This window comes from Pararge aegeria, chromosome 8, assembly GCF_905163445.1.
Source record: "Pararge aegeria chromosome 8, ilParAegt1.1, whole genome shotgun sequence".
Lineage (NCBI taxonomy): Eukaryota > Metazoa > Arthropoda > Insecta > Lepidoptera > Nymphalidae > Pararge > Pararge aegeria.
This window is the reverse complement of record NC_053187.1, coordinates 12,792,608-12,820,515: the sequence shown is the minus strand read 5'-3', so window position 1 is coordinate 12,820,515 and position 27,908 is coordinate 12,792,608. Positions and strand designations below refer to the sequence as shown.

The following is a 27,908-nucleotide window of genomic DNA, read 5'->3' as shown; positions in this document are numbered from 1 at the left end:
TTAACAGCAAAATGTTGAAGTCTTTTTCATTAATAGCCACCTTTATTTGTGTAGTGAATCTTGCATTCGTCTCAGGTATGTTATTGTTTTTTTTTTTTAATTAAAAACTTCCTCAATCGTTTCAATTTTGAATTTAAGTTTTTAAACCCAGCCCTGCTGTGGCTCAGTCTTATATTTGAATCTTTTTATTTTCCTGTTCCTCTAGGAACTTAGGAATAAATAATTAATGTCTAATCACTTCATTGACATTCTCTGAGTTTTTTGGACACAAAAAAAAGAAACTGATCTTTAATTCCGTAGTTCTAATATGACAGATTGGCAGAAAGACAGACAGACGGTATAGGTAATAGGTTCCTGTTTTACCCTTTGGGTGCAGAACCCTAAAAAATCCTCATAAAGCAAACTTAATTGTTGATGTTTTTTGTCAATGTCAATACTATGAAATGTTTTATGTGACATCGTTGGCAAGTCCAACTTTCACTTAGCTGTTTTTTTTTAATAATTTGCTAGAAGTTTTATCGCAAACAAACATGACATGTTGTGTTTGCCTTTTGTCTTAACCGATTGTTAGTTTAGGTGTTAAATCAGATGATTAATCATTAAATTTTTTTTTTGAATAATTATTTTATGTCTATTACCTTTACGCAAGTGCAAACTATAAGTTAACAAAGTTTAATTTCATGGGAATACATAAAATAAGAACAACCTCTGGTTTTTATGCCACTATTATCACTTCATAACACTACTTGTAACTGATAACTATGATTCAATATAAACCAGTAAGTAGTCCGTGTCTACATTATTTATCATATTTACCTTCTGCCACGCAAGTAAAATAAAAATAATAAGAATAAAATGCCGTAAAATCCAATATTACTTTTACCAGGAGCGCAGCAACAAAAGTATTGAAACAAATCGGATAACTGCAATGCTAATTTAGTTTCTTCTGATGTGATCGTAACGTTTCTTGACTGGCTTGAATTTGGTGTCTAATGGTTTGGATCAACCAGCTTTTTAATTGAAATTAAATATTGGATAGATAGATTAGATACTTGAAATTAACCTAATAATCATCTACATATGTTATTCATCTATATATTGTTAATCATCTACATATGGTATTTTTAGACTCCAGTCCACAAGCTCAAACCAAACTAAGTCAATGATACCTTACAGAATATATTTTTTTATTATCAGGATTGCCGACGAGATAAAATCATTATCATCAACTTTGTCGCCCATTACGGGCCTGCTACATGGCACAGATCTCTTCTCAAATGAGAAGGGGTTTAGACCATAGTCCACAGCGTTAGCCCAAGCGGATTGTTAGACTTCATACGTTTTTAAGAACGTTCTGGAAAACTTTCAGGCAAGCATTTCCTCACGATGTTTTCCTTCACCTCACATTTGTGTATGCTGTGTTGTATTGATCTTTAATTGCTTAAATTAAAAACGCACATAACTCTGAGCAATTAAAAGTGCGTGCCAGAGATAGTACTAGGTCGCCCGAAAGAGATCAAAGCCCTCACCACGAGTCTATCGCCGTAAGATAAAATAATAATTAAAAAATATTGATGTTTGAAAAGAGTTAACTGACAAGTTTTATGCCGGATATAAATTCCTCCGAAACGGGAACATAATATTATACTGGACAAGTAAGTTTCAGCGATCTATAATATAAGGCCTCTTTAAATAGGGAATCAAAGGTACAAGCGATGCAGGGAAAACGAAGTTTTATCCAACTGCGTGAACCGTGTGTGTGAATATCGAAGATGCTCCGAACTTAGTGAACCATTAGAAAGCGTGGTGATTGATCCAAGTCTCTGCAAAAAAGGATGTATTTGCAAAGACCAGTATTTAAAAGCGGAGAACGGAACATGCATACCAGTAAACCAATGTCCAAGTAAGTAAACATTAAAATAATATGATTATTAATGATGGTTTTTTTTAATATAACTATTAAAAATTGTAGCTGGTTAGTTTATAATATATATATTTTAGTTTATAATTAATTAATAACCAACCTAATCCAAAATCTTGAGCCCCTATGGAAGCTAAACATTTTTTGTAATGTTTAGTATCCATGGGGTGGCATAGTCACGTTGTGACCAAACCCCCTTTTAATAAATAAGATACAAAAAAAAATAGTCGTTTGTGCAAAACCTTAGGGCTACGTTCAAACAAATTTATAATAGCACCATTGCCTTTAAAAATAAATATCTATTAAACACGTGTAAGAAGTAACGAGCATAATATTAGTTGTTGTTGAATCGACGTAGACAATACAGCGTCATAAATTCGTATTTTTTGTTATAGATACAGTGTATACAGGTTTTTGGTTCATCTATACCTACATAAATATTATTGAATAATTGTTTCATAGCTTGAGATAAAGAAACCTGTATACACAATAAGTACTACTAAGAATTTCACACAAATGCCCGTGGAAATAATGTATGTGATGTTGACGATATACTACATCAGGGCCCAAAATAACCTTAAGAGTAAGACATGACAGACAAACAGACCTGCCTCAGTTAAACCTTTTTTTAACGAATATAATACCCGTTTTGTGATCACCGCTGCCCATGAATATCTGCAGAACATTTTTTTTAATGAAAATAAATATATCGAGAAAACGAACGCGCGAGCGTGTCACCTGATGTTATGTGATCATCGTTGTCTATGAACATTATATGCAGAGCCAGGAAAACCGTCAATTTATAAATGTATGAACGTAAACATGAATAATATTTTATTTTTATATGCTTTTATTTTGGTGATGAAAATTCGGTAAGATCATAGTTTTTTTTTGTCGTATCATCTGAGGCAAACGAAGTAATAAATCAATGACATTTTATTTCTAATAAAAGACAATAAATACCTGATATTATTTCCTTTTTTGCTAGATGCACAATGCGGGGAAAACCAAGTTTTTGACATGTGTCCACCAACGTGTCCAACTGAAGAATGTGGTATGGACCCAAGTCTTATATTTTGCTTGGTGCCAAATCCAGAGCCTGGTGATCCAAGATGCCAACCTGCTTGCCGATGTATTGATGGTTACTGTAAAAATAGAAACGATGAATGCATTCCACAAGATGAATTTTGTTAGTAATTACATACTTCTTATGAAAAAATCTTACTTATTATCCAATCCAATATTTTACTAACAATCACCCACATACTTGACGTTTCAAAAGTGCTTATATCTTTTTTTTTTTTTAAGTGAAAAGCAATTGATGATTTTCTCTTTCTTTCTATATCCAAAGCTAGTTTGGAAAAAAAAAACTTTTTAAGTTAGTCACAGTTACAGTTTTTGGAATCATATACCTTACTATCAGATTCCAAGATTAACTACATTTATTCAGTTTTACTCGCTAGTTTTCCAAATGCTTGAGTTAAAAACAGGTAGACTTTTACTAATTAATCAAGTTTATTAGTAAAAATATTATTATTTATTTTAGACCTGTGTGGGGAAAATGAAGAACCAACGACGTGTATAGAAGCCGTTTGTGAACGAAGAACCTGTTCTGACCTTCAAGAACAAAGTATCAAATGTGTGGATCCAAACGTTTGTACAAATGGATGTCTTTGTAAGGATGGATATTTAAGAAATGCTGAAGGGGAATGTGTACCAGTTGATCAATGTCCAGGTATATTTCTTTTACTTATCTAACCCATTATAGCCTGAATTATTTTAGGGTCTCAGAATTAGATTTATTTCATATATTTTATTATTATGGACTCTCTAAGCCATATCTGAACATTAAGATAACATGTCTTCATCAACGCCAAATATGAATGCGCAAAGATAAGTCTGAGGGGATAAAATTGCATAATATTTGTGTAGCCCATTCAATTCTAAATGGTCGAGAGAACTCTCAATTCCACAACTTTGCTTCTAGATTTCACGTGAGAGAACTGTACATGCCCACATAACAATTGATGATTTTATCATGCATCATGACAATAATATGCAATACGAACAATGTAGGGGACAGAACTGAGCCTTGTGGCACGCTATCCTTAATAAGCTTATGGTTTAAGCAAAAACCGGTGCTTGCTACTTTAATGCTGCGACCATTACAGAAGCTGGCTATGCAAATACAGTTTCGCGCACGGATAGTCGATTTCAGAGCTTACCGTACCTTATGCCAAACCCGATCTTCGCCTTGCTGAAGCTAATTTATCTTTATATTTTTATTACTTTCAATCGCCTTAGCCCACCGATACGCGAGACAAACCAAAAGACTACTAGCTGATGGACCAAGTTGTAATCCATAATAGCCACTAATTAACTGATACTCTCTCAGTTATAATAAATATTATGTTCTGCAAATGGGAGTTAAAATCTTGAGCGGATTGGGCCAACGTATCTTCCGGCTTACTTTAAAACGGAAAAGTAGATCAAAATAGCCCCGTGTGTGTTTAGCAAGACCAGAAGGCATCTTAACTAGGATCTGTCCTGTTCCGCCGATGTGCTTGAATTTTGGCTATCTAGATCTTGTAAGATCTGGAACCAATTTAAAAAAAAACTTTAAATCCGCATTAGATTTTATATATTTTAATTTATAGATTTTATACATTAGATCTTTGTCCTGATGCCCGCGGCTAACTTGTCGATTAAACCACTTTGCGCCTTCCAATTGCTACGGGTTACTTTAAAATATATTACTCCATACTGTTGAATATACCTTCTGCATGTGTTTGCTCCCAAAAGATCACATGACAAGAACTGACACATTACAGTTACTATGACAGGAATTACAGAAGACTGAAGTGCATATTCATCCACTTTGTTTAGCGTGTGTAGACTATGAAAAAGCAATTTATTCACTTAGCATATCGTTCATTCGTATGATGTATACCTTTGTATGTCAAAACGTTTTGTTTAAGTAACTAAAATCGAGTATCGACATACAATTTCGAGTAGTTCTAAATATTTCTTAGACTTGAATAGTTAGCTGAAGTTTAAAGTATTTAAAATTGTATACAAATACCGGCTGGGAGATGCTTTCTACAAATCTTATTTTTAAAAATAAACTACCCTTGGTCCACCTTAACGCTATCACCTGTTTGGGTAAGCGCAAGGTTTGAACAGTTCGCACGCATACAATATAGAGGAGCAAGTATTTGCTCTCACGTTTTAAAATTATGCCTAAAGTGAGTGCCCCACTCATTTCTACTCAGACATCGCAGCGTAAACATTTGGCTATAAAAATAAGTGCGAGCTTTAATATTATTCAGACAGTGTCTGTGTGGTGAAATGTTCCGGTTGCTCTTAACTATAGCCATCAATGTCTGCGTTGCAACATTTGCATATGCCACAGGTAGGATTTCATTTTATATTTTATAGATCTTAAAATGTTTTCTGACGTTTAACTTAGTTTCGTTTTATTAGAATAAGACATATATAAATTGATTTATAGATAACTTTATTCAGTAAAATGAAACGAAACAAATTTTCTTGAATGTAAAATTATGTTAATTTTCAAAAATAAACTGTTAGTTAGTCATTTTCATTATAGTCAGCCTGTTAACGGCACAGACCACTTCTCATAGCAGAGGTATATGAAGCAAATACCCACCACGCCGCACCACAAGGACTGCACAAGGCCGTATTCCACCAATCTGCACTGGGCCAGCGTAACATCTTCTCATTGTGGGAGGAGACACGTAGGGGGTCGGTGTGGGTTGATATGATGATGATGCCCCGCCACGCTGCACCAATGCGATTTAGAGGGCTTTAACAATGTTTATGTATTGAACCTGGACTGATTTATTAAAGTGCTCCGATAGATAGATGTCAGATGAAAATGACAATATTCAACTATGTTTCGCCCCTACCGGGAAATGAACCCAGAAGTGATTTATAGTTGAACAAGATAGACACTAGACCAAAAAGATAGGTAAATAATATTACGCACTATTAAATCATTTCTAACAATACCTATGTCGTACCGGTATGATTTACAAATTCACCACAGTTTTTACGGTTTAGGTGAAACACTTAAACATAAATATAAAATTATATATCGATACTAGCCCATGCGTATACGCGTGGCAGGTATACCGTGGTTCCACCATTAATTGAAATCTGTTGATCCACGGGCCCTGATTGCATGGGTATGTCAGTAGCATCGTATTTCTCGAACTGATGAACCGATTTTGATTTTGTTTATTTTGCTTATATTAGTCAGGAGTGTTCTAAGCTATGTTTGATGAAAATCGGTCCAAGATTTACATTTTTTTTCACTACTCTATTGAATTTCCGGGTTTTTTTAAATTTTAGTTTCTATATTATTAGTTCTGTATATCTACCAGATGGTAGGTAAACTACCTATACGCTATCATCCAATTTGGGTTGTTTATATAAGACCATTTTCAAGGTTAAGGATATTATCGTCGACATAAAATCATCGAAAAAGTAAAAACATATGCGTCATAAGTTAAAAAATGTGTAGTTTGCCATAACCATATTTAAAGACTGTTAAATGATTAATTATTATTCTATTAACAAGAAAAAATTATGTTTATTCAAATGTTATTCGTGTTAGGTATTTAACAATTATGTTAAAATGGCAGCCAACTTCTTATGGCACTAGTTCTGCTATTGAATACAACTTGAGTAAATAAAAAGAAACGTGCACAATTAAACAAATTTATGAGTGTGTCCACAAAAATAAATGAGCAACGCTTGAAAAACAATCGAATAATCGCTATGCAAATTCTCATTACATTAGTCATAGTAAAAAGAAGAATTCATCAATAGTCTGTAAGAGTCCACTGCAGGTTACTTATAATCACCACTTTTGGCAGATGGGTTGGTTATCCCTCATACGGTAGTAATAGTAATGAGAAGGCTACTGTCCGTTCTCCCTTAAATTCTCTTAGTCACCTGCACAGGAGGGATGGTGGCAACTGATCATTCTGATCAGCCGGAACCACACGGCTTAATTAGAAGTAAAGTCAAAGTCAAAGTAAAAGTTAAATATTTCTTTATTCAAATAGGCACATAGATGACACTTTTGATGCGTACATTACATGTAAAATATGACATAGGAATGAGTTAATAGCGATAACTAAATTCGTCAACTTAAAACTAAAGCTACGAGGGTTCCAAACGCGCCCTGGAAAATTGTACTATAAAAAGTAACTTTATACGTAACCTAACTTAATTACTCTATAAGCCATGCACGCGCGAAATGGTGTCAATAATGCATTTCCGGTTGAACAGCTAGGCTGATCCTCGGCACAAAATACGCCGTTCACTGCAACGAAGCCTACATTTCTATTAACTCGTTACTCTTTCAAATTGCCTATGTGCTGGAAACTGGAAGATGTAACTGCAAGCCTTCCGATAACAATTGAAATACTTGTCTATGCTCGATGGTGTAGTGGTAGGCATGTTTAATTACGGATCACAAGGTCCTGATTTGATTACCAGTTCAGAACATTGTTTTTATTCATATTGAGTTTTTCTGTCCAAAATTCTTGTGATTGCCTATCGAATTGAAAATCTCCTACGTTTATAAACTCGTTTGAAATATAGGTTGGTCTTACCCATTTTTCAAACGAATATTTTCATGTATTTTTATATTTTTGGTTCCGTATCAAAATGGTAAAAACGGATTCCTTATTGCACGACTTAGAATTTGTTTTATATGAATGTATGTAAAAGTGCCACAATATAATAGGACTACAAAAAAGTTAATTATTTTTATTTGCAAATCGTAGGCTTGAAATTTTACAACACAAGTCCGAAGTGGCCATATAATATTGAAAAGCTTTTTAGGCACATTCCAAAAAATTTTTTTATTTGTGTTTACGCATGAAGTAAATAATAAAACAATTCCGTTTCTCCTTCTTTATCTCCGTAATTTTTTTATCGAAAAATGTATATTAATTAGAATAAAAAGAAGTATATGTATAAATTACAGAAACAATAAAGTCTCTAATTATCTAACTTCTTTGAATATCGGCAGTAAACCTCAACCAAACAAAATTTTACAGTGCGGTTCGGTAAAGGGTTTTTTTATATACGTTAAATTTAGTTCCGTCATTTAGATTAAACAAAATCTCAAACTTGTTTGGACCGGCAGATGGTGAGGATTTCAATAAAATGTATAGTTTCATAAACCCAGTTAATATAATCGTTGCAATTAAATACTTATTCATCTGATGTATCCCTCGGTGCAAGTGTGAGTGAGTGCGATTATATCGTTCGTACTTAGCCGTTTTTTATGTTAACCAACGTTGTTAACTACAACTTAATTGTAAAAAGACGCATCTCATAATAAAAAAATAATATAATTAAATATAATACACGGAATCGTGATTTTGCTATTAAAATATGCAGTAACAATAAGATTGCTACTAATAATATTATTGGAAACGATTTTGTAAACTGAAGTCTGGATGTTTGTTACTTTATCATGTAGTATATAGTAACACTACTATAAAGGATAGTTAGATAGGCGTTGCTACACAAACTTTTTAAATTATTCTCTATTTTGAGGGAGCTCCGGTGTCGGAGCAAATCGTGCGTAGAGGGTACATTGCCGAAGATCTGTTTGGAGTGAAGTATAAGGATTAAAGAAATTATAAATTACACCATACAGATTCTCCTGCTTTTCGCGCAGTATAGCAAATTAAGCTTAATTTTCATAATAGATATATTATGAGCGGAAATCTCTTTTTATTTCATTTTTTTTCATTTATTTAAACAATTTTTGTATTAAACAAATTTAAACGCACTTTCAAAAAAAAAAAGTAATTAAATGATTGTTTACATAAAAAAAAAGGTGAGAAAAAAACGAGTTTAAACTAACCATGTCACTAACATGGCTTATATAGGAGCCCAGGATGGAAGGGCAGGGTACGAAAATAAAAACATTCATAATCTCACGAGAAATCATACGCAGACCATGTCGCAGCTTCCACGAGTGATTTACGAAATGAACATATTTTTGCCATACACGTAAGCCGGTTGTTTGAACACGTGTAAAAAACATAGATCCATACCTACGATGAAAAGTTTGCGTCATAAAAATGTATTGTTTTTAATAGCATATGTTTTTGTTGTATATATTGTGTGTGCAGGTTTGTTAATCTATAGTTAACTGTTAAATCGATTTAGCGAGTTAGAATACTATTAAAATTTTGAAGTTCTGTCTCATGATTAATATATATTACATATATTAATCATGAAAAAGAACTGTAATAACATTTTGATCAAGTATGTTATAACTAACAAGATCCAGGCTGCATAAATCTGTATCAAAGGTCCCATCCGAGCTACGAAACTTGCATCCTAACATGAGTTACGAAGCTTAGTCAAGCTGTTTTATTAAATAACTGTACTTAACCATCCTTTTCGGCTTAAAAGTTTTACCTTCAGTCAAAATAATAAAATATAGCTCTGCTTTTAAATGAGAATTCATAATCATATCACAATCTTTACAGTAAAATGCGTTGGCCCTAACGAATATCTATCGGATGTCGGCTCGATTGACGAAGATTGTCGATGTGTAGAAGGATACACTCGTGATGATAACAATAATTGCGTCCCTGTACCCTGCCCTCAAGGTAAATAATCATTTATTTGCAGTACTACATCGTAAAGAAACCTGCACGCCTGAGAGTTTTTCATAATGTTCTCAAAGGCGTGTGAAGCTTACCAAACCGCACTTGGCCAGCGTGGTGGACTACGGCCTAACCCCTACTCGTTTTGAGAGAACATCCACGCCCGGTTACGATTAAAGCCCTAAACGCCACAACCCACAACGAAGCAATGTGGATCTCATCATCATAACATCAACATCTCATCAGCCCATTAACGGTCCACTACGGGGCATGGGTCTTCTCTCAGTGAGAAGGTTTTAGCATGTAGTCTACCACGCTGGCCAAGTGCGGATTGGTGGACGCCACACGTCCTTGAGAATTTACGGAGAACTCTCACTCGTGCAGATTTCTTCACGATGTTTACGTTCACCGTTAAATCTAGTGATTTTAATTCTTAAAAGCGCACAATTTAGAAAAGTTAGAGGTGCATATTAGCCTTATGTTGAGAATGATTTAGGCACTTCATTTGCACTTTATTTGTTTTATGAATGTAGTAGACGATAAATAACTATAGGTATATTAATATTAATTGTGATTTTTTAAGAGTTAAACGGTTAGAATAATTAATTGTGATTTTAGATTCATGTGGGGCAAACGAAATACCAACTTCATGCTTCGAAGCCATTTGTGAACCTAGAAACTGTTCGGACCTTCTGAAATCAATTCCATGTGTGAGACTGGACACAAAGTTTTGCACTAATGGATGTCTTTGTAAGGAAGGATATTTAAGAGCTGAAAACGGAACTTGTGTACCTATTGATCAATGTCCAGGTTTGCTACACTCTTATAATGCGTTAATGATAATAATAATAAAATTATTTATTTGGTAGCTATGACCAAATAATCTAACGAAATAAATCTATGATCTATAGTCGCGCTCATCCTCGAAAAAGTATGACTTGACCCAATAGTGGAACATTAGTAGGCTGCGGATCACGGAAAATATTTCCGGGAAATAAAATATCTCAAATAGTTTTGTGCGACTTTTTTATTGTACTAAAACAGCATGATTTAACTTTTAGGTATTCAATGTGGATGTAATGAAATCTACGATTCATGTCCACCACTATATCCGGGTGAAAACTGCGGTGTAGATCCAAGTGTCATGCTATGCCTACCTAATCCGGAACCCGGTGACCCATTCTGTACACCTGGCTGTAGATGCAAAGACAACTATTTTAGAAATGACAATGGTTTCTGTGTACCTCGAGATCAATGTCGTAAGTATGATAATGCACTCTCAATCATTTTTATTATTTTTTTACTGACTGTATAGCTGTGTGAAATCTGTACAAAATGTCTTATTATTGTAGTCTAAATTTAATGATAACAATATAATTTATTTCATCATTATTTTCAGTATTATAAATTAAAATCAGTAAATAAATAAATAGCTGCAAAAAAATAAAAATCACAATTAAACGCTTAACGCACAATGAAGTGCTTGCGATAACATCCCAAGTTATACAGTTTCGAAAACAAATTGTTCTACACCACTACGTTGTCAAACGCAGTTATGAACTTAATCCACAATACCTTATTGCTTTCGTATTGGGACGTCATTAGAGATTGAACCAATAATAATCATTTGTAATCACCTGAACTAGGCTTTAAAAAAAATATGTTGTATATTTTAAAGAAAATATACAACATATTTTTCCATACCTGGTTCTCTAGTGTAATAAAATCAATGATAAATGAATGGATAAAATAGTATTTACGAATATAAATCTTTAAGGATTACCTACATGCAGCGATATTCCTAACAAAAAAATACAGTATTCATGTATAATTTTTGGTATTTTATTGAATATACTTCTAAAGGGTTTCTGTCGTCCGCATTACATGCATAGTCCGAATTTCGTTTCGTTAGACAATAACTAGAAATTATTAATATTTTTAGCAAAAACTCCAACTGTCATTTGTGGCCCTGATGAAGTACCAACAGACTGTGTCAACGGTGGATGTGGCATATGGTACTGTGCACAAACACAAGAAATTTGCAACCTTATGCTTGACGATGATTGTAAAGAAGGATGCCACTGCAAAGAGGGAATGCTTAGGACAGAAAACGGAACATGCGTTGCTGCGGATCAGTGTCCACGTAAGTTTTTCTGTTCACAAAACTTGGCAGTTCCTTTAATGTAAAACTGTTTTTTGTTAAATTAATTAAAAATTACACAGCTAAATGTGATGGTCCGCATGAATACTTTTCCTGTGGAAGCGCTTGTGACAACGTCTGTGCCACCTTGAAGATACAAAATAAAACAAATTGCCCCATCACCAACAAAAAATGCAACCCAAAGTGCTATTGCCAAGAAGGTTACGCTCGTGATAGTAACAACATATGCATACCAATAAGGAAGTGTCCTCCCCGTAAGTTTATCATATAGCTAGCTGTGCTCTCGTATATCGTAGTATGTGGTAGCCGTGCCGCTATTTCTCGGATTTATATATTGTATAAAGTATGATTTGTTGTTCAAGATTGCAATTATGTAGGCTTACCACAGACACCTTTATAGGACTGAGAATAATGCATTCGTGATTCGTTCTTAAAACTAAAGCACCCAGCTGGTTTATCAAAAAGCTACATAAACATTTTAGCTAAATATTAATTATTTATTAGCTATTTAAAGATTTTAAACTAAGATTTTCGTGGTTAATCAACATTTCTTAAAAATAATTAAACGGGTATACCACGATAATATTTTTAACTGTCAATTCACACCATTTACACTTAATTTTTCTAACTTGTATGTAAACAATCTTTTGTGTAAAGTATGTTTTAAAATTATAAAATAAATAAAAACAAAAAATAGAACAGATTTTCTTTAATCAGTAAGTACGTTTTTATTATTTTTTAACAATTAAAAATAAACTTTTATAAAGAAAGTAACGAAAATTGTTTACATTATAAAATAGGTTAGAAAAAATAGACTAACCTAAACACATCGTATTAGATTATGAATTATTTTGTGAGCCATAGATATATATATATATATATATATATAGATTATATTCGTTAAAGACTGACACTGATATACATTTTATTTTTTAGCTGTTTGTGGTATTAATGAAGTTTACGACACCTGTATAGCCCCCTGCCCTCCACGACGATGTGACGTCGACGAAAGAGTTATCAGGTGTCCACGCCCTCCACAACCTGGTGACCCAAATTGCCAGTCTGGATGTCGATGCGCTGATGGTTTCTATAGAAATTATGAAAATGTTTGCGTCCCTAAAAGCGAATGCCGTATGTTATCGTGTTTTATTTTTTCTACTACAAGTTAAGCCTACAACAAGCCGACTACAATGTCCCCTGATTGTAAGTGTTGATGCAGTTTAAGATTGTAGCGTGCAAACCGGATATGCACACAACACAGGGTACGCACTAAGCGGTCAGATGATATAAAATTAAACAACCTCCAGGACCAATTTTAAAAAACTTAAGCATTGTAAGATTTATTAAAAGAAGAAGATTTTTTCTATATTTTATATCATCTGCCCGCTTCGTACATACCCTGTATACTCGCCACTGGTAGCCAGTCTAACCTTTAAGGGATATGGTAGTTATATTATACCCCTAATTAGTAGCGTATTAGCTCCCCCAGGGATTTTCCATCAATAGTACATAACCTAGTAATGCACTATTTAACGTACAAGATTTACAGTATTTCAATTTGTTTAAACACCCACGTGTGGCATTAACGTTTACAAAAATTAAGTTTATGACCGCGATATACGTCATGTCCACCTCAAAGATGCGATGTCGATCCAAAGCTAATTTTGTGTTCGGCTAATCAAGAAGGTCAACCGGGTTGTCGATGTATCGATAACCATTTGGGAAACAAAGAAGGACTTTGTGTACCAAAGGACCAATGTGGTATGTAGATGCAAAAAAGTACGACATAACCACCAATCACTTAGTATAAAAAATATTTAATATTTTTGGAAATATAAAAGAAAAATGAACCAACATACAAACAATAAATAAGGAAACCAAGACATCAAACCTCTTCCTTTTATTGGGTAGTATAAAAACTAAAGGTTTTAATGTCGTTGAAATTTTTGTGCGTATTATGGTTTTTTAATTGAATTTAATTTGTTTTGATATTTTGCTAAGAGCTGTCGTTCGTTTTGTTTCTTTATTTTAATTATTTTTAACGTTTACTTTTTTATACACCCTCCTATTTTACCTATTGGATAAGTCCCTGCTGAAAACTAAGGGTCGTACCAAATGTTATAGAGACGTAAAATGTCATGCGGTAAATATTTTTTATTATGTAAATGGCAAGGTTTACGTACATAAAATTGTCTTCATAGTAATTTTACTTTTATGTGAGTATTTATATCTAATGTCTTATGTTGGAAATCACGTATACAGATTCAGGCTTCGCTGAATTATTTTAGATAAAACATGGATTAATATTTTTGTGACGTAATAAGAACAATTTAATCAGAGCACGCACGGATACAACAGCACGTTCACGCGTTTTCTTCAGCTTGCTTAAATCTGAGATATAATAATTACTAAGAGACATTACAGCTTTCGTAATTTTGTATAAAATAGCTCTTAAGATTACTGAAAATGGTTTGATAGTTTCAGGGTTTAGAGAGTACAGATTGTTTTGTTTTTTGTAGCGATTTGCCCAAAGAACGAAAGACCAACGTCATGTATTCAGGCCAGATGTGAACAAAGAAACTGTTCTGATCTTATGAAACCAGTTGCATGCGTGAGAATTGATACAAAGTTCTGTACCAAGGGATGCCTTTGTGATGACGGATATTTAAGAGCTAAGAATGGAACATGTGTCCCTGTTAATCAATGCCCAGGTAAGTTTGCAATTTTTGTGTGAGAATCCACACTCAGCCAGTGGGGTGGACTAGACCTAAACCCAACCCTTTACATTCTAAGAGAAGACTCATGCCCTGTAGTGGATCGGCAATGGGTTGATAATCATCTCAAAAGCTCGTTTTTTTAAACTAAATAAACAAACACAAGCTGTTTTAAGCTACTTTGAATAACTTACTCTCCTTAACTCTCTCTGCGTAGCTCTGGTTCCTCTACGGATCTCCATATTACTGATTATTCTGAGCGTTCCATCTTATGAGACCCATAGTTAGTGACCACGTGTCTGAGCCAGAAATCAGCACTGGCTACACGCACTGTTCGAAGACTTTGGTCTTCAAGCACGAAGACAAACACACAGGCAGATGAAAATGGCAGAGTAACATGATAAAATATGCAAAGAGTTAAAGTGTAAGTCAAAATCACCAATCAATGGAAAAGCTAAATAATTGACTTTAAAGGTTTCCAACCACCATGTTGGAAAACAATCGATTACTCTAGTCATTAATTAGCCCTACGAATGATTTATCATTAAATCAACTTAAATTTTTTAAATAAAAAATGCTCAATAAGTGTGTTTTATTTTAAATTTCATACTGTACTGTTACAATCACAACCGTTTATTAATGTTCTATATGACCAACTGACAGGCGTTAGGAACGCATTATTTCAGGGACTGGATTATAATATCTACGTCATGTTGATTCCAGAGGCAAAGTGTGGATTCAACGAAGTCTTCGATATTTGTCCATCAACATGTCCAGGTGAAAAATGCGGTGTTGAACCAAACCTTGTTTTATGCTCGCCGAATCTAGAACCTGGTGATCCAAGCTGCCAACCAAGATGCCGATGTGTCGATGGATATTTAAGAAATAACAATGGCAAATGCGTTCCAAAAGATAAATGTCGTTAGTACCAATTTAGTTAATTCCATCTAGTATGGCTATTATAATTTTCTAGCTTAGTTTAAAAATCTTAAGCTGAATTTTAAAACCGGTGATAGCGTTGCGGTAAATCCGAGTTCAATCCTCGGCAGGCACTTCTAACTTTTCAGGATTATGTAATGTTGAATTGGGTTAACAATACAATTAATGGTTTTATCGGTCAAGAAAAACATCATGCCTTAAAAGGCCTCCATAATGTTCTCATATCCGAGTGAAGTCTACCAATGTACACTTGGCGAGCGTGGTGGACTACAGCCTTTTTCTCATTAGGAGCCTAGGAGGAGACCTTTGCCCTTCAGTGGGACAGTAATGGGTTGAGAATGCTGATTAATATTTTTAATATATTATTTATATAGCAACAATATATAATAATATATGAGTAGGTATTATAATAATATTTCAGTTTGTGACATTCGATCCATATAATTTCAATAAGTATAGAAATGTTAATATACTTATTTTAATCATCTGCATTACGAATCTAACTTGTTTTATTTTAAAATATTTTAGTTTGATTTTTGAATCTTATATCTTTAAACGAGCAATTCTTGTATATATATATCTTGTATATATTGGAATCTATATATATCTTGAATTTGAATCTCGGAATCGGCTACCACGATTTTCATGAAATTTAGTTTGTTTCGGGTGCGATAAATCGATCTAGCTAGGATTCATTTTTAGAAAATGTTATTTTATTTGTTTTTTTCGGTAATAACCGATTTGGTGCAGACGAAGTTGCACGGGTCAGCTAGTGAGATTAAATTTATCTGGCGATATTCTGCTTCTAGTTACTTGGTTTTTATAATAGTAATAATATAATAATAGTGGCTATAGGTTAATTCAATAAGATTAATTTTTTTTACAGCTAAGCCACCAGGTGTTATATGTGGAGCTGATGAAGATTACAATAGCTGTGAGAATGGTGGTTGCGGGAGATGGAAGTGTTCCCAGCCGGGAATTATATGTATAGACTTAATTGAAGGGGCTTGCAGAGAAGGATGTCGATGCAAAAAAGGGAAGCTGCGAGCGGCTAATGGAACGTGCATTCCTGCTGATCAGTGCCCTCGTAAGTTGGTTACTTTGATTCATTATCAACATCATCATTTCAACTAATAGTCGTCAACTGCTGGACATAGGTGTTTTGTAGGGAGTTCCAAACACCACGGTCTTGTGTCGCTTAAGCCCCGCGACTACCTGCGGTTAATCCTTGACTTGATTTCATCTGTCCTCCTCGACGGTGGTCTGCCAACGCTGCGTTTATCGTTGCGTGCAGTCGCCATGGCAGAACCTTAGGACCCCAATGTCCATCGGTTCTCCGAACTATATTTAGCTTCTAAACTCGTTGTACTGTGTCGGCCTGAGCCTTCCTACGAAATCCATAAGTGATCACGTTTACTTGGAATACAATGTAGTAATGCGATTACATACATACAATTATAAATAAATATACTACGACAATACACACATCGCCGTCTAGTCCCAAAGTAAGCGTAGCTTGTGTTATGGGTACTAAGATGAATAATTTTTATGAATAATTTACATAAATACTTATAATATATAAATAAACACCCAGACTCTGAAAAACATTCTTGTTCATCACAGAAATATTGTCCAGTTGTGGGAATCGAACCCACGGCCTTGGACTCAGGAAGCAGGGTCGTTGCCCACTGCGCCAATCGGCCTTCATTTTGTTAGCTTTACAAACATTACCATTTATATTATTTTACAGTTAATTGTTATGGAGAAAATGAAGTCGCCGGCTGTAAAAGTACGTGTCCTCAAACATGTGAAAGTATCGGGAAAAAATACTCATGCCCGTTACAACCTGCAGTTTGCACACCTGAATGTCGTTGCAAACAAGGTTATTTCAGAAACAAACTTAACGAATGCATATCAAAGGATGATTGTTGTAAGTTTATTTTTCGTACTTTATTTCGTTATCGTAAATCTGTATCGAAATGCGAATCTTCATTAACTGAGGCTAACGAAAGGAAAGGCAACAGTTGATACATAGCCATCTATTCTCTATACGCCATAACCATCGTCTCAAACTAATCTAATACCATAAGCATTAAAAAAGCATAAACTTTATTCCTTCGGCGTTCTAGGCTGTATCATCTGAGAACAGAAAAATATCGGTCGGATCAGTCATCAACCTATCAATTTTTTTTTATACAATGTGTAAATGAAAACCGAAATATTACTTTACATGCTTTAGAGGTACATTATTTGCTGTTTCTGAGACTTATCTGTGAAAACGAACGCTATAAGTTTACAACCCTAACATTACATGCAAAATTAAAAATCAAGTCACTGCTGTCACTTTATCTAGCGCGTAGGTATTACGCGCGTATCGGTCTTTTATCTTCAGTAAGGTTGTCATAAGTAAACACAAAGAATGTTTTGAATTAGTTTGTATGAAAAAATAAAATGCTTCTTTTGATTTAATATTTTTACAGGGTGATTTCTTATGAAATATACTTATGCACCTTTAACAGGATTTCGTAATTCGGTTACACGTTGTACCAGTAGTAATTATTTGCGTTAAAAATTTGAGATTACTTTTGTTATTGCTATGTCAATTGATTTAAACAATAACGACTAACGACGATATTTTCATCAGACAGTAAATTGAAAAATACTCCACCTGATAACAATTTTTATTCCTTGTAAAATATTTATGTTTACTAAAACCAACCCAAAACATAACTTTTTCTTCATTTATATTGCTTTAATTTTAACTGTACGCTAACTGCACTGTAATTCCCATGCAGTCTCGTCTTGCTACTTTGCCGATTAACCTCTTATTAAATCATAATTGCCCCATTGCAACATAAAACTTCCATAAATAGCTATCATCAATCAAATACTCTAATCGCTTAACAGTGTAAGTTTAATTTACGTATGAATAATTAAAGTGACAAAATATATGTATACTTCTTTTTACAGTAAAATGTACTGGCCCCAAGGAATATTTTTCCTGCGGCGGGGCATGTGATAACGTTTGTGCTACCTTAGCAGTACAGAACCAAACTGTCTGCCCCATTGTTAATATTGTATGCAATAAAATGTGCTATTGCGAGGAAGGATACGCTCGCAATGAGAACAACACTTGTGTTCCTATATCGGAGTGTCCACGTAAGTAAACTGAATCGATTAATCACTTACCTTCTTATTTTTACGTTTATTATTTTTTCCTCAACACTAGTTTTCTCTCTATTCTTTATTCAAATGGATGTATAAAAATATTATCTTGATGCTGTATTACCTGTATTTTTCATATATTTTAGCGGTCTGTGGAATAAATGAAATCTTCGACAATTGTCCGGCTACATGTCCACCTCAAACTTGTGATGCCTTAAATAGAGCTTATAAATGTAAGGCTCCGCCGAAACCTGGCGACCCAGAATGTAAACCTAGTTGTCGATGTACCGACAACCATTATAGAAATGATAAAGGTGTTTGTGTTCCCAGAAATCAATGTCGTAAGTTTTAGATAAATTTATAATACTTGCATGTAATTAGATAATATGTTTATCAAAAGTAGAATGTTTAAACAAAGTGGGCTCCAGTAAACAGATATGAAGGATCTTAATAAAATTATCTCTATATCATTATCTCAACATAGAACGTTTACTGCTGTACATTGTACCTAGGTCTTTGGTAGAGATTTTTATTTGTGTCCAGCAAATCCCGGTACAACGTTTTTTGTCGTCTCAGCACAATATTTCTAGACTCCAACAAGGGCCCCCTTGTCTACAAATAGTGTACTTTCTAGATCGGGGTTTTCACTCTAGCACATTCGAACCCCAAAGTTATATCGCCATCTGCTACTTCTACGAATTCTCTCATTTCCCTTTTAATAATGTAGAGATACTCCATAATATGATGCCACACATACTATTCACAGAATTTGGTACAGAGCAATTTTAGATGATAGATTGTCAGTAGGCTTCCCGAACGCTGCTCACCACAGTCGATTCGGTGTTTTACTTCTTTGTAGGAATTTGAACTACATAACTAGAGCAGTGGTTAGTGCTGCGATCTTATAAGTGGAAGTTTGGGAGTTTATAATTTCTAGTTTTTTTCGTTCTGGTCTGGTGAGAGGCTTCGGCAGTGGCTAGTCATCAACCAAACGACAAAGACTTGCTGCCAAGCGATTTAATATTCCATTAAGATGTCGATTTGATATCGATCATGTGACATGCCTTTTGCATTATGCCTTGATGAGTAAAGGACTTAAATAATTGCTGAAATACTATAAATATCGTTTGTAAAATCCACTTTAAGGAGATTTTCTTTATGTACTTATAATTGCATATATTTTTACTAAAATTAATATTGGGTTACAGTTAATTGCAATGGTCAAAACGAAGTTAAAGGCTGCAGAAGTGTGAGCCCTCAGACATGTGAAAGTATCGGAAAATGTCCAATAAAGACACGTCTATCAGTTTGTATTCCAGAATGTCGTTGTAAAGAAGGTTATTTTAGAAACAAAATTAACCAATGTATTTCGAGAGAAGACTGTCGTAAGTACTTACGAGTATTTTTTATATTGACACATAAGCAGTGCATTTAAGTCAATAGTTTATTATATTTTAAGTTTATCATTATTCTTGCAGTTAAATGTACTGGCCCCAATGAATATTTTTCATGTGGTGGAGCATGTGACAATGTTTGTTCTACACTAGCAGTACAAAACCAAACCATATGCCCCATTGTAAACATCGTTTGCAATAAAATGTGCTATTGCGAAAAAGAATACGCTCGCGACAACAACAACACTTGTGTTCCTATATCGCAGTGTCCTAAACGTAAGTAAACAAAATCGATTAATTACTTTTCGTTTTAATTTCAATTGAAATCGATGTAAAAAATATATTATCTAGATGATGTTGATTTACCTGTTTTTCAAATATATTTAAGCGGTCTGTGGGAAAAATGAAATCTTTGACGAGTGCCCGGCTACATGTCCACCTGAAACTTGCGTTGCCTTAAAGAGAGCTTATAAATGTGAAGCTCCTCCAAAACCTGGCGACCCAGAATGTAAACCTAGTTGCCGATGTTCCGACAATCATTACAGAAATGAAAAAGGTGTTTGTGTTCCCAGAAATCAATGTCGTAAGTTTATTTTTTCATGCTTATATTACACATATATATATTATTAAATCTTTACTCAATGAAATAAAGATGAGTATGTCGGTAATTTAAAGTGAAATACATTGTAGACATACAAAGGTGGCCTTATTGCTGCAAGCGATCTTTTATAGTCAACGTTTGTAGACAGGATTTACAGCAAGAGAACGGGAAAGTGCCAAAAGTGTTCTAATATAAATATATACCAAAATGTATATATACTTACATAATTGAAACAAATATACATAAATATATACACAAGTAGATTATAAGACATATTACACATACGAGAAGCAGAGTCAGAAATAAAGCGAAAACATCAGAAATTTATGAGAGGAAGATAATTGATTGTAATAAATAGTTTAAAAGAAGGACAGAAAATCAAGTTCACCACGTAATCTGATTGGCAACTATTTAGTAAGCTCGGTACACCGAGATATGATCAAATTTAAGCAGTCCAAAAACAAACCGGATGCATACATTTTAAAGGCGCTGGAGCTTATTAAGCATAACATGAGTCGTCAGTATTGTCACTAGGTATTTGTTACACATAATATTTTTAGCATTGATCACTTTTTGACATTGATCGACCAAAGGGACAAAATATTGTTATAGAAGCCTTGGCCACCGGAATGCATTATCTTGAAGAAATGCATCTTGCTTACTAGTGCATACTTAGTTCATTATTTAATGAACACTGGTAATGGATGTAATTCCAGTGTCGCGATATTTGTCCGGGATGAACTCCGATACTATTGAAGCGATTTTAACGTTTTTTACTGTGTGTTTTGTTTCTACTTAATTATAGTTTATATCACAATTTATGTTTTCAATATTTTTATTGCGTATTAATTTTTAGGTACCTATTAATGAAAAAACCAGAAAACCACAGCAACACGTGGCCAAACCCGGCCTTAGTATATAACTAACTATAATAAAAATTATATTACAGTTAATTGCGTTGGCCGAAATGAAGTTAAAGGCTGTAAAAGTGTGCATCCACAAACATGTGAAAGCATGGGGAAAAAATACCCGATTGACCAAATAACACGGATATCAGTATGCATTCCAGAATGTCGTTGTAAAGAAGGTTATCTTAGAAATAAAAATTATCAATGCGTATCAAAAGAAGACTGTGGTAAGTACTTGAATGTGTAATGTTGTGCGTGCGTTGAAACTAAACAACCAATCTACTTAATTTTTGGCACAAAATTAGTTGATAGATCGAAGAGTAAAATAGGCTACTTTTTATCCAAGGAAAACAAACGACACATTACAGCTTCATCTTTGTCTTCCTTTACGTTCCTTTAACGAAGTGTCCTCAACGTAACTAAATTAAATGAATCAATATGTTACATTCGCTTCTTCTTCTACTATAATATTACTCTAATTCGTTCTTATATGTCTAAATAATAAGGTTGATATCTTATTTCTGCAATCCAGCATTGGGATTTACTATCACTATTAGTTAGTGTATCATTATCACCAGTGATCATGAAATTTTAGAACTTACCTACGGTTTAACGTGCTTTTCGGGCCACGAAAACCAGCAATTTTCGAGGTAACTAGTACTTATTTACTATATTTAGTATAGTAGTATATACATTTCCAATCATTTATAAATATATACTTGTGTAAGCATATAAGTATACAAAAATGTGCAGATACCTCTAAAAATACCTCTTCATTAATCGATATATTTTTCAACAGATACTGATACAAATAATGAGCTGAAGCAATTTGAACAAGGGAACGTTGCCTTCACTGAAAAGTTTCTTTATGTTAGTACTTTAATCCATAACCTATAACAGTCCACTGTTGGACTAAAGGCCTCTTCAAACTGAAGGGTTTGCACATAATCACGCAGCTAAGCAGACGGGTTGGTGATCGCAATAGATTGTAGTATTAGTACAGAGGACGCTGTAACTGGTAACAACTGTATTCTGGTTTGCCATAACCACACGGAAAAATCAATAAAATACTATATACTTTTAACATTCAATAAAATAGTATCACTGTAACTTGAGTAGGGACGTCAGTCCAACGTATGTGTTGGATTACACTAAACGGTAAAAAATATTTGTTTTTTGATATAGCATAAAGATAAAGATCCCATAACTCTAGATACTCGTAAAAGAGGCTAGTGCGTGTGCGAGTGTGAGTTTTATGAGTTCAATACTACTTACTAGTTAGCCCTTGAACGTAATCTTACTCGATGGTAATGATGATGCTGTCTAAACTGCTCAAACTCTACCCAGCCAGCCGAGGTTTCTTCTTTATCACTCCTCTATTATACCAAAATTCTCTGCTGGGACGGAAATATGGAATTTTGTAATTTAAAAATTTAAAAAAAATCCAATGGTTCTCTTACAGGAAGCTGCAAAAGCTAATCCAGGAGTGAGTTTAATTTTTTCACCATTTAGTGTTCTGTTTCTTCTGGCACAATTAGCACTTTATGCTAAGGGGATTTTACTGGAACAGCTTTTAGGAATTTTAAATTTGGAATCAAAAGCTAAGGTTAGTAGAACAAACATAGTTAAATTAATGTTTAATTCCCTGTTTGTATTATATTTTTCAAAAATACATTATCTTCTTGATACAATTAGATACTTCCTTTTCAGATTCGTTCATTTTTGCCGTACTATTTGGATACACTAAGTGAACAAAAGAATGTCACTTTTGATCTGGCAGAAAAAATTTTCGCTACTGTAAAACTAGAGTTATCTGATGATTTTAAAAGAGATACAAAGGTCGTAATGAAAGCCGAAGCCCAAAATGTAGATTTTGGCAACGCAAACGAAGCAGCTAATATTATAAATAAATGGGTAAGTATTCCGTTCAGTTTGCAGTTTTATACTAGTTTTGCTATGTATGTAGATAGATACTATTTATTCATTGATCGCTCAAATGTGTATAAGTGATATAGATAATATAATAATTTTAACTAAATGAATTCATACTACAAACACACTTTGTAGATAGATATATGTATTATAAAGTGTTAAGAAGATAACCACAATACGACATCAACTATATCGACTACATCAAAGCAATTATGCCCACGCAAATTAAAATAGTTTTTTTTATTCTTTCTATATATTCCATTTTCTATAACAATTCTATATTAGTATGTTCCAGACGTCACGTTTGGCTTAATCGAATAAGTATTGTGCTGGATCTTAACTGTTAAAGCAATAACGCTGAGTGAAGAAGTGTGATGCCAGATCAGTGTCAGGTTTCCTATTGTTTGAAGTATTTTAATCTTGTTGTGTGACGCTGATTAAAAAGATTCCTTATTAAACTTGAAACTTGGAATCCATTATGTGTAACGCGATTGAAATATTGATTTTTTTTTCTTATTTTAAGGTGGAGGAGAAGACAAAACATTTAATCAAAAACCTTGTATCGCCAGATTCATTCGACCGCGATACAGTTTTAGTACTAGTAAATGCTTTGTACTTCAAGGTGAATAAATCTAAAAGTTTTTCACGAGAATATTTATTTCATTTTGTCATTAATAACCTAACCTGCCGTATTTAATAATTAATTAACTTTTTGATGCACAGGGAAATTGGAAGAAACAGTTCAATCCAGATAATACAAGATTTCAAGACTTTCATGTTACTGAAAACAAAAAAGTGCAAGTTAATATGATGAGCCGAACGGGGTCATACAAATACGCTGAAATTAGTGATATAGACGCTCAGGTATTTTTTTTTCTCTGTGCTAGTATAAACAGTTCTGCACAGCTGAATGCTTGCAAGCGCCATTTTACACAATAACAGAAATTTTACTAATAGATCTATAATAATATTAAAAAGAAGGAAGATTTTCTTTTTGTTTGTTTATTTGTACCCAATAGACTCCAAAAGTACTAAGGAAATTAAAACTTTTCATCAAAAGAAAGCTAAACTATCACGAAGTAATATAGACATTTACTTTAAAAAAAATTGAGAATGATTAAAGAAATATATCTTACTTATAAAGTTAAGTCACAATAGCAAGTTTTGTATTCTAAAATTTCATAAGATTTCCGCGCCGGTAGTTACAAAAGTGGGTTACATTTATATCGCAGTATTAATTCTTATTCAAATAAATCGTTTTATATTAACTTAATTGAAAAAGTTGTTTTTAAAAACTAAACCCGATTTTTGTTCAAGAATACTTACTCATCTTAAACATATCTGTTGCACCTAAATTGAACGCTTTTTACAGAACATGTATTTTAATATCTTCTCTCTTAATCTAAACTAAACTATTCGTTGTTAGTGATGAAAGCTGAATCCGACGTACACTAAATTCTTCAAAGTGGTCCTATTAGTGACTTCAGTAAACATAGCGTAATTGACTATTTTTGCTGCTGCTGCTGTCATAAATCTCTCAAATAAATGGTTCTTACGACATGCTTTAAAAACAAAACGCGAACAGCTAGTGATTTATGTAAACATTTACAGACCTTCTCCTTAAAATACTCTTGGGCTAGTGTCAGTGATGTTATGAATAACAATATTGTTTAATTAATGTTTAAACAATATTGATAATGCATTTTGATAATGATTTCTAATAACTTTTCTTATCTTGACAGGTTATTCAGTTGCCATACGAAAGTGCCAACTTTTCCTTTATGGTGTGGCTACCTAAGAAAAAAATAAATGGACTTAACATTATGCTTGATAAATTAAAAGACTCAAACTACGAGTATCCCTTGAGTAACATTTTGAGCAATTTGAAATCAGTTAATCTAGATTTGTCATTGCCAATTTTTAATTCTTCAACAACAACAGATCTGAAAGACATGTTATCTAAGGTATTTAAAATTTCCATGAATATTAAATTTTTTAAAGATCCTTGTTCATTAAATGTCTTTTCAAAAAACTTTCCATACAAGACGTCTACCAAATGCGTCCTTTTTGTTTTGTGTTACAATTGTATGTTAAAAATTTAAGTATGGACACAAATTTAACACTCAAACCTTTGCACAGTTTTTTTTATTGTTTTTTTATATTATGGACAACAAACTATCTTAAAACAAATTTTTTTTCAGGCTAATGCGGGAGCACTCTTCAAAGCTACTAATTCGGACCTAACCGGTATATTTAAAGATCCAGTACCAACTTACGTCTCGAGTGCGACGCAAAAAGCTATAATAATTGTCAGTGAATCAGGATCAGAAGCTGCCGCGGCTAATGGTTTGTACCATTTCATCTTCATCATCATCTTCCTCATCATCATCATCTTTATCAACCCTTTAGCGGCTTACTATATCGGTCACGAGTCACCAATTAGAATGAAAAGGGTTGAAGGATTGTGCCAAAGTGCGGATTGTTAGACTTCATACTTATAGCCTTGGAGAATAATTTTACATTTAGAATTGAATTCAAAAAAGGATTGAAGTTTCAGTAGTATTTTTTTATCCACAAATTTCTCCGTCATAATGTATGATTTTTGATTTTCGGTTTTTTAAAGGCCTCAATAGAATTTAGTTAGATGCTTTCAGGGCAAGAGTTAATGTGATTTTATATGTTCTGATATGATATTGAAAAAAAGGGGCAAACAAATATTTAAATTTTGGAACAAAAAAACTAACAAATTAAATAATACAATAATAGACTTTTAAGCTTTTTCATTGAAATGATTGGTTTTTTTAAAGTTGTAATTGGCGGACCAAGCTTTAGACACACCTGATGGTATGTGAAAAACATGGGCATTGGGCATGCAAGGAAAACGTTCTGCAACGTGCCGCTCTGTGTCCATCATCCTGAGACATAGATGTTAAGTGCCTGTGATCAAACCGGCACCCATGCCCTTCAGACTATAACACAGCAATGCAATACTGCTGCTTAGTGGCAGAAGGAAGCAAGGTGGTTGTACTTCCCCGGACGAGCTGTCCATGTTGTCCATAACAAACAATGACAACTTACTTCACTCAGTGTGATCAGTATCAAAAAGCGTGTAGGCTTCCACTTTTCTTTACGGAACAGCTATTACTTCTTCACTCTACTCTTGTTATTTACTCTACTCGTTTCTCCACTTAACAGTCAATGTCGCAGTAGCATTTATTTTTAATATCAGCGATATTTATTATTCGTCTATGTCGAAACTGTTTAGTTTTATTTTATAAGTTGACTGCATTATGAATTTAATAGGATTGAAGTTATCGAAAGATCTGATATATCCGCCATTTTTTGGCAATTCTTATAGTAGAAAACCACGTTGGTCATGATCTCCTGAGAATTTGAGCACTTTCTTTCAGTAATTATAGTGGAGCTTTATGTGATAGAACTTGTCTGTAGAATTACTTGCACCATGATTATTTTTGCCGCTAAGTAGCGTTGCTGTGTATGGTCTGAAGAGCGTGGTTTCCAGTGTAATTACAGACAGAATGATGAACACAGGGTAGCGCTTTGTATTTGTTTCTAAAAGTATAACTTTGTTATTTTTATAATTTTTATTAGTGTTTTTACCTACACTTGGAGGAATTATCAACTAACTTTGTTTATAGGCGATGATCTTTTACTTACCATCAGGTGGGCCATCTACGTGGTCCGTCAATTGATATTATAAAAGAAATACAACCTCACCGTCATCTTCAGCTTATTAACGTCCACCTGCTGATCACCGGCTTTAACAATTATTATCCCAATATGAAAATCCAATAACCATTTTCGGTCTGATCTGAAGTCGAACCCAGGATCTGCTTATGCCTAATAGTACACACTAACCGCTTGACCATTGGAGCCAGTTATTGAATACATTATAAATGTTTGATCGTTTTTCCAGCTGTCATGGTAGGCGTTACGTCAGCTCAAGTGAATCGAAGAATCGAATTTATTGCCGATCATCCTTTTATATACTATATTTTATATAAAGGCACTCCGATTTTCTGTGGAATTTATTTTGCAGATGTTTAACTTCCTAAAATAGTTTTATCAATATTCTATTGTTACCGTTACCTTTTCTTTCAGTTTTTACCATAGAGAGCTAAATAAAGTGATTGTCTTATAATTGTAAAACAATAAAAATAAATGTTCTAAAATTCTTCATTTAATATATGTGGTTCTCATTAAACGAGCTCCAAATTTCATTTTTAGCTATCGGTGTACGTGCTTCAGCGGCTGTTATACCTGTGGACAACGTTATATTTAAAGCTGACCATCCATTTATTTACTTTATATTATACAAAGTTACTCCTATATTTTGTGGAATATATGTAGGGTCATAATTTAATCAACACTAAGTTACTTATTGACTCTGTACAAAAAATTGTTAACAATGTAAAAAAATTTTGGATACATATCTGTTTGTCAAACTGCTTCAAATAAGAATTTAAAAAAATTTCAATAAATAAT

General features: G+C 33.6%; 1 protein-coding gene across 6 annotated transcripts; it reads left to right on the top strand.

Moving 5' to 3' along the window:
* On the top strand, positions 1 to 27,908 carry LOC120625750 (zonadhesin-like). Of its 6 annotated transcripts, none has more exons than XM_039892935.1 (28): positions 1 to 75; positions 1,697 to 1,903; positions 2,910 to 3,110; positions 3,468 to 3,656; positions 9,469 to 9,591; positions 10,207 to 10,398; positions 10,650 to 10,847; positions 11,531 to 11,731; positions 11,812 to 12,003; positions 12,686 to 12,880; positions 14,269 to 14,460; positions 15,187 to 15,384; positions 16,289 to 16,489; positions 17,153 to 17,332; positions 18,373 to 18,561; positions 18,714 to 18,908; positions 19,776 to 19,952; positions 20,046 to 20,237; positions 20,350 to 20,544; positions 21,512 to 21,697; positions 22,270 to 22,340; positions 22,933 to 23,076; positions 23,181 to 23,384; positions 23,926 to 24,024; positions 24,126 to 24,266; positions 25,145 to 25,366; positions 25,604 to 25,748; positions 27,651 to 27,908. In XM_039892935.1, the coding sequence occupies exons 1-28, from the start codon at positions 12 to 14 to the stop codon at positions 27,779 to 27,781; spliced, it is 4,824 nt and encodes a 1,607-aa protein (XP_039748869.1). In that variant the 5' UTR covers positions 1 to 11; the 3' UTR covers positions 27,782 to 27,908. The 6 variants fall into 6 exon arrangements, with proteins under 6 accessions (XP_039748869.1, XP_039748868.1, XP_039748870.1 ...); XM_039892934.1 differs by having other exon boundaries at positions 27,340 to 27,787; XM_039892936.1 differs by lacking the exon at positions 9,469 to 9,591 and having other exon boundaries at positions 27,340 to 27,787.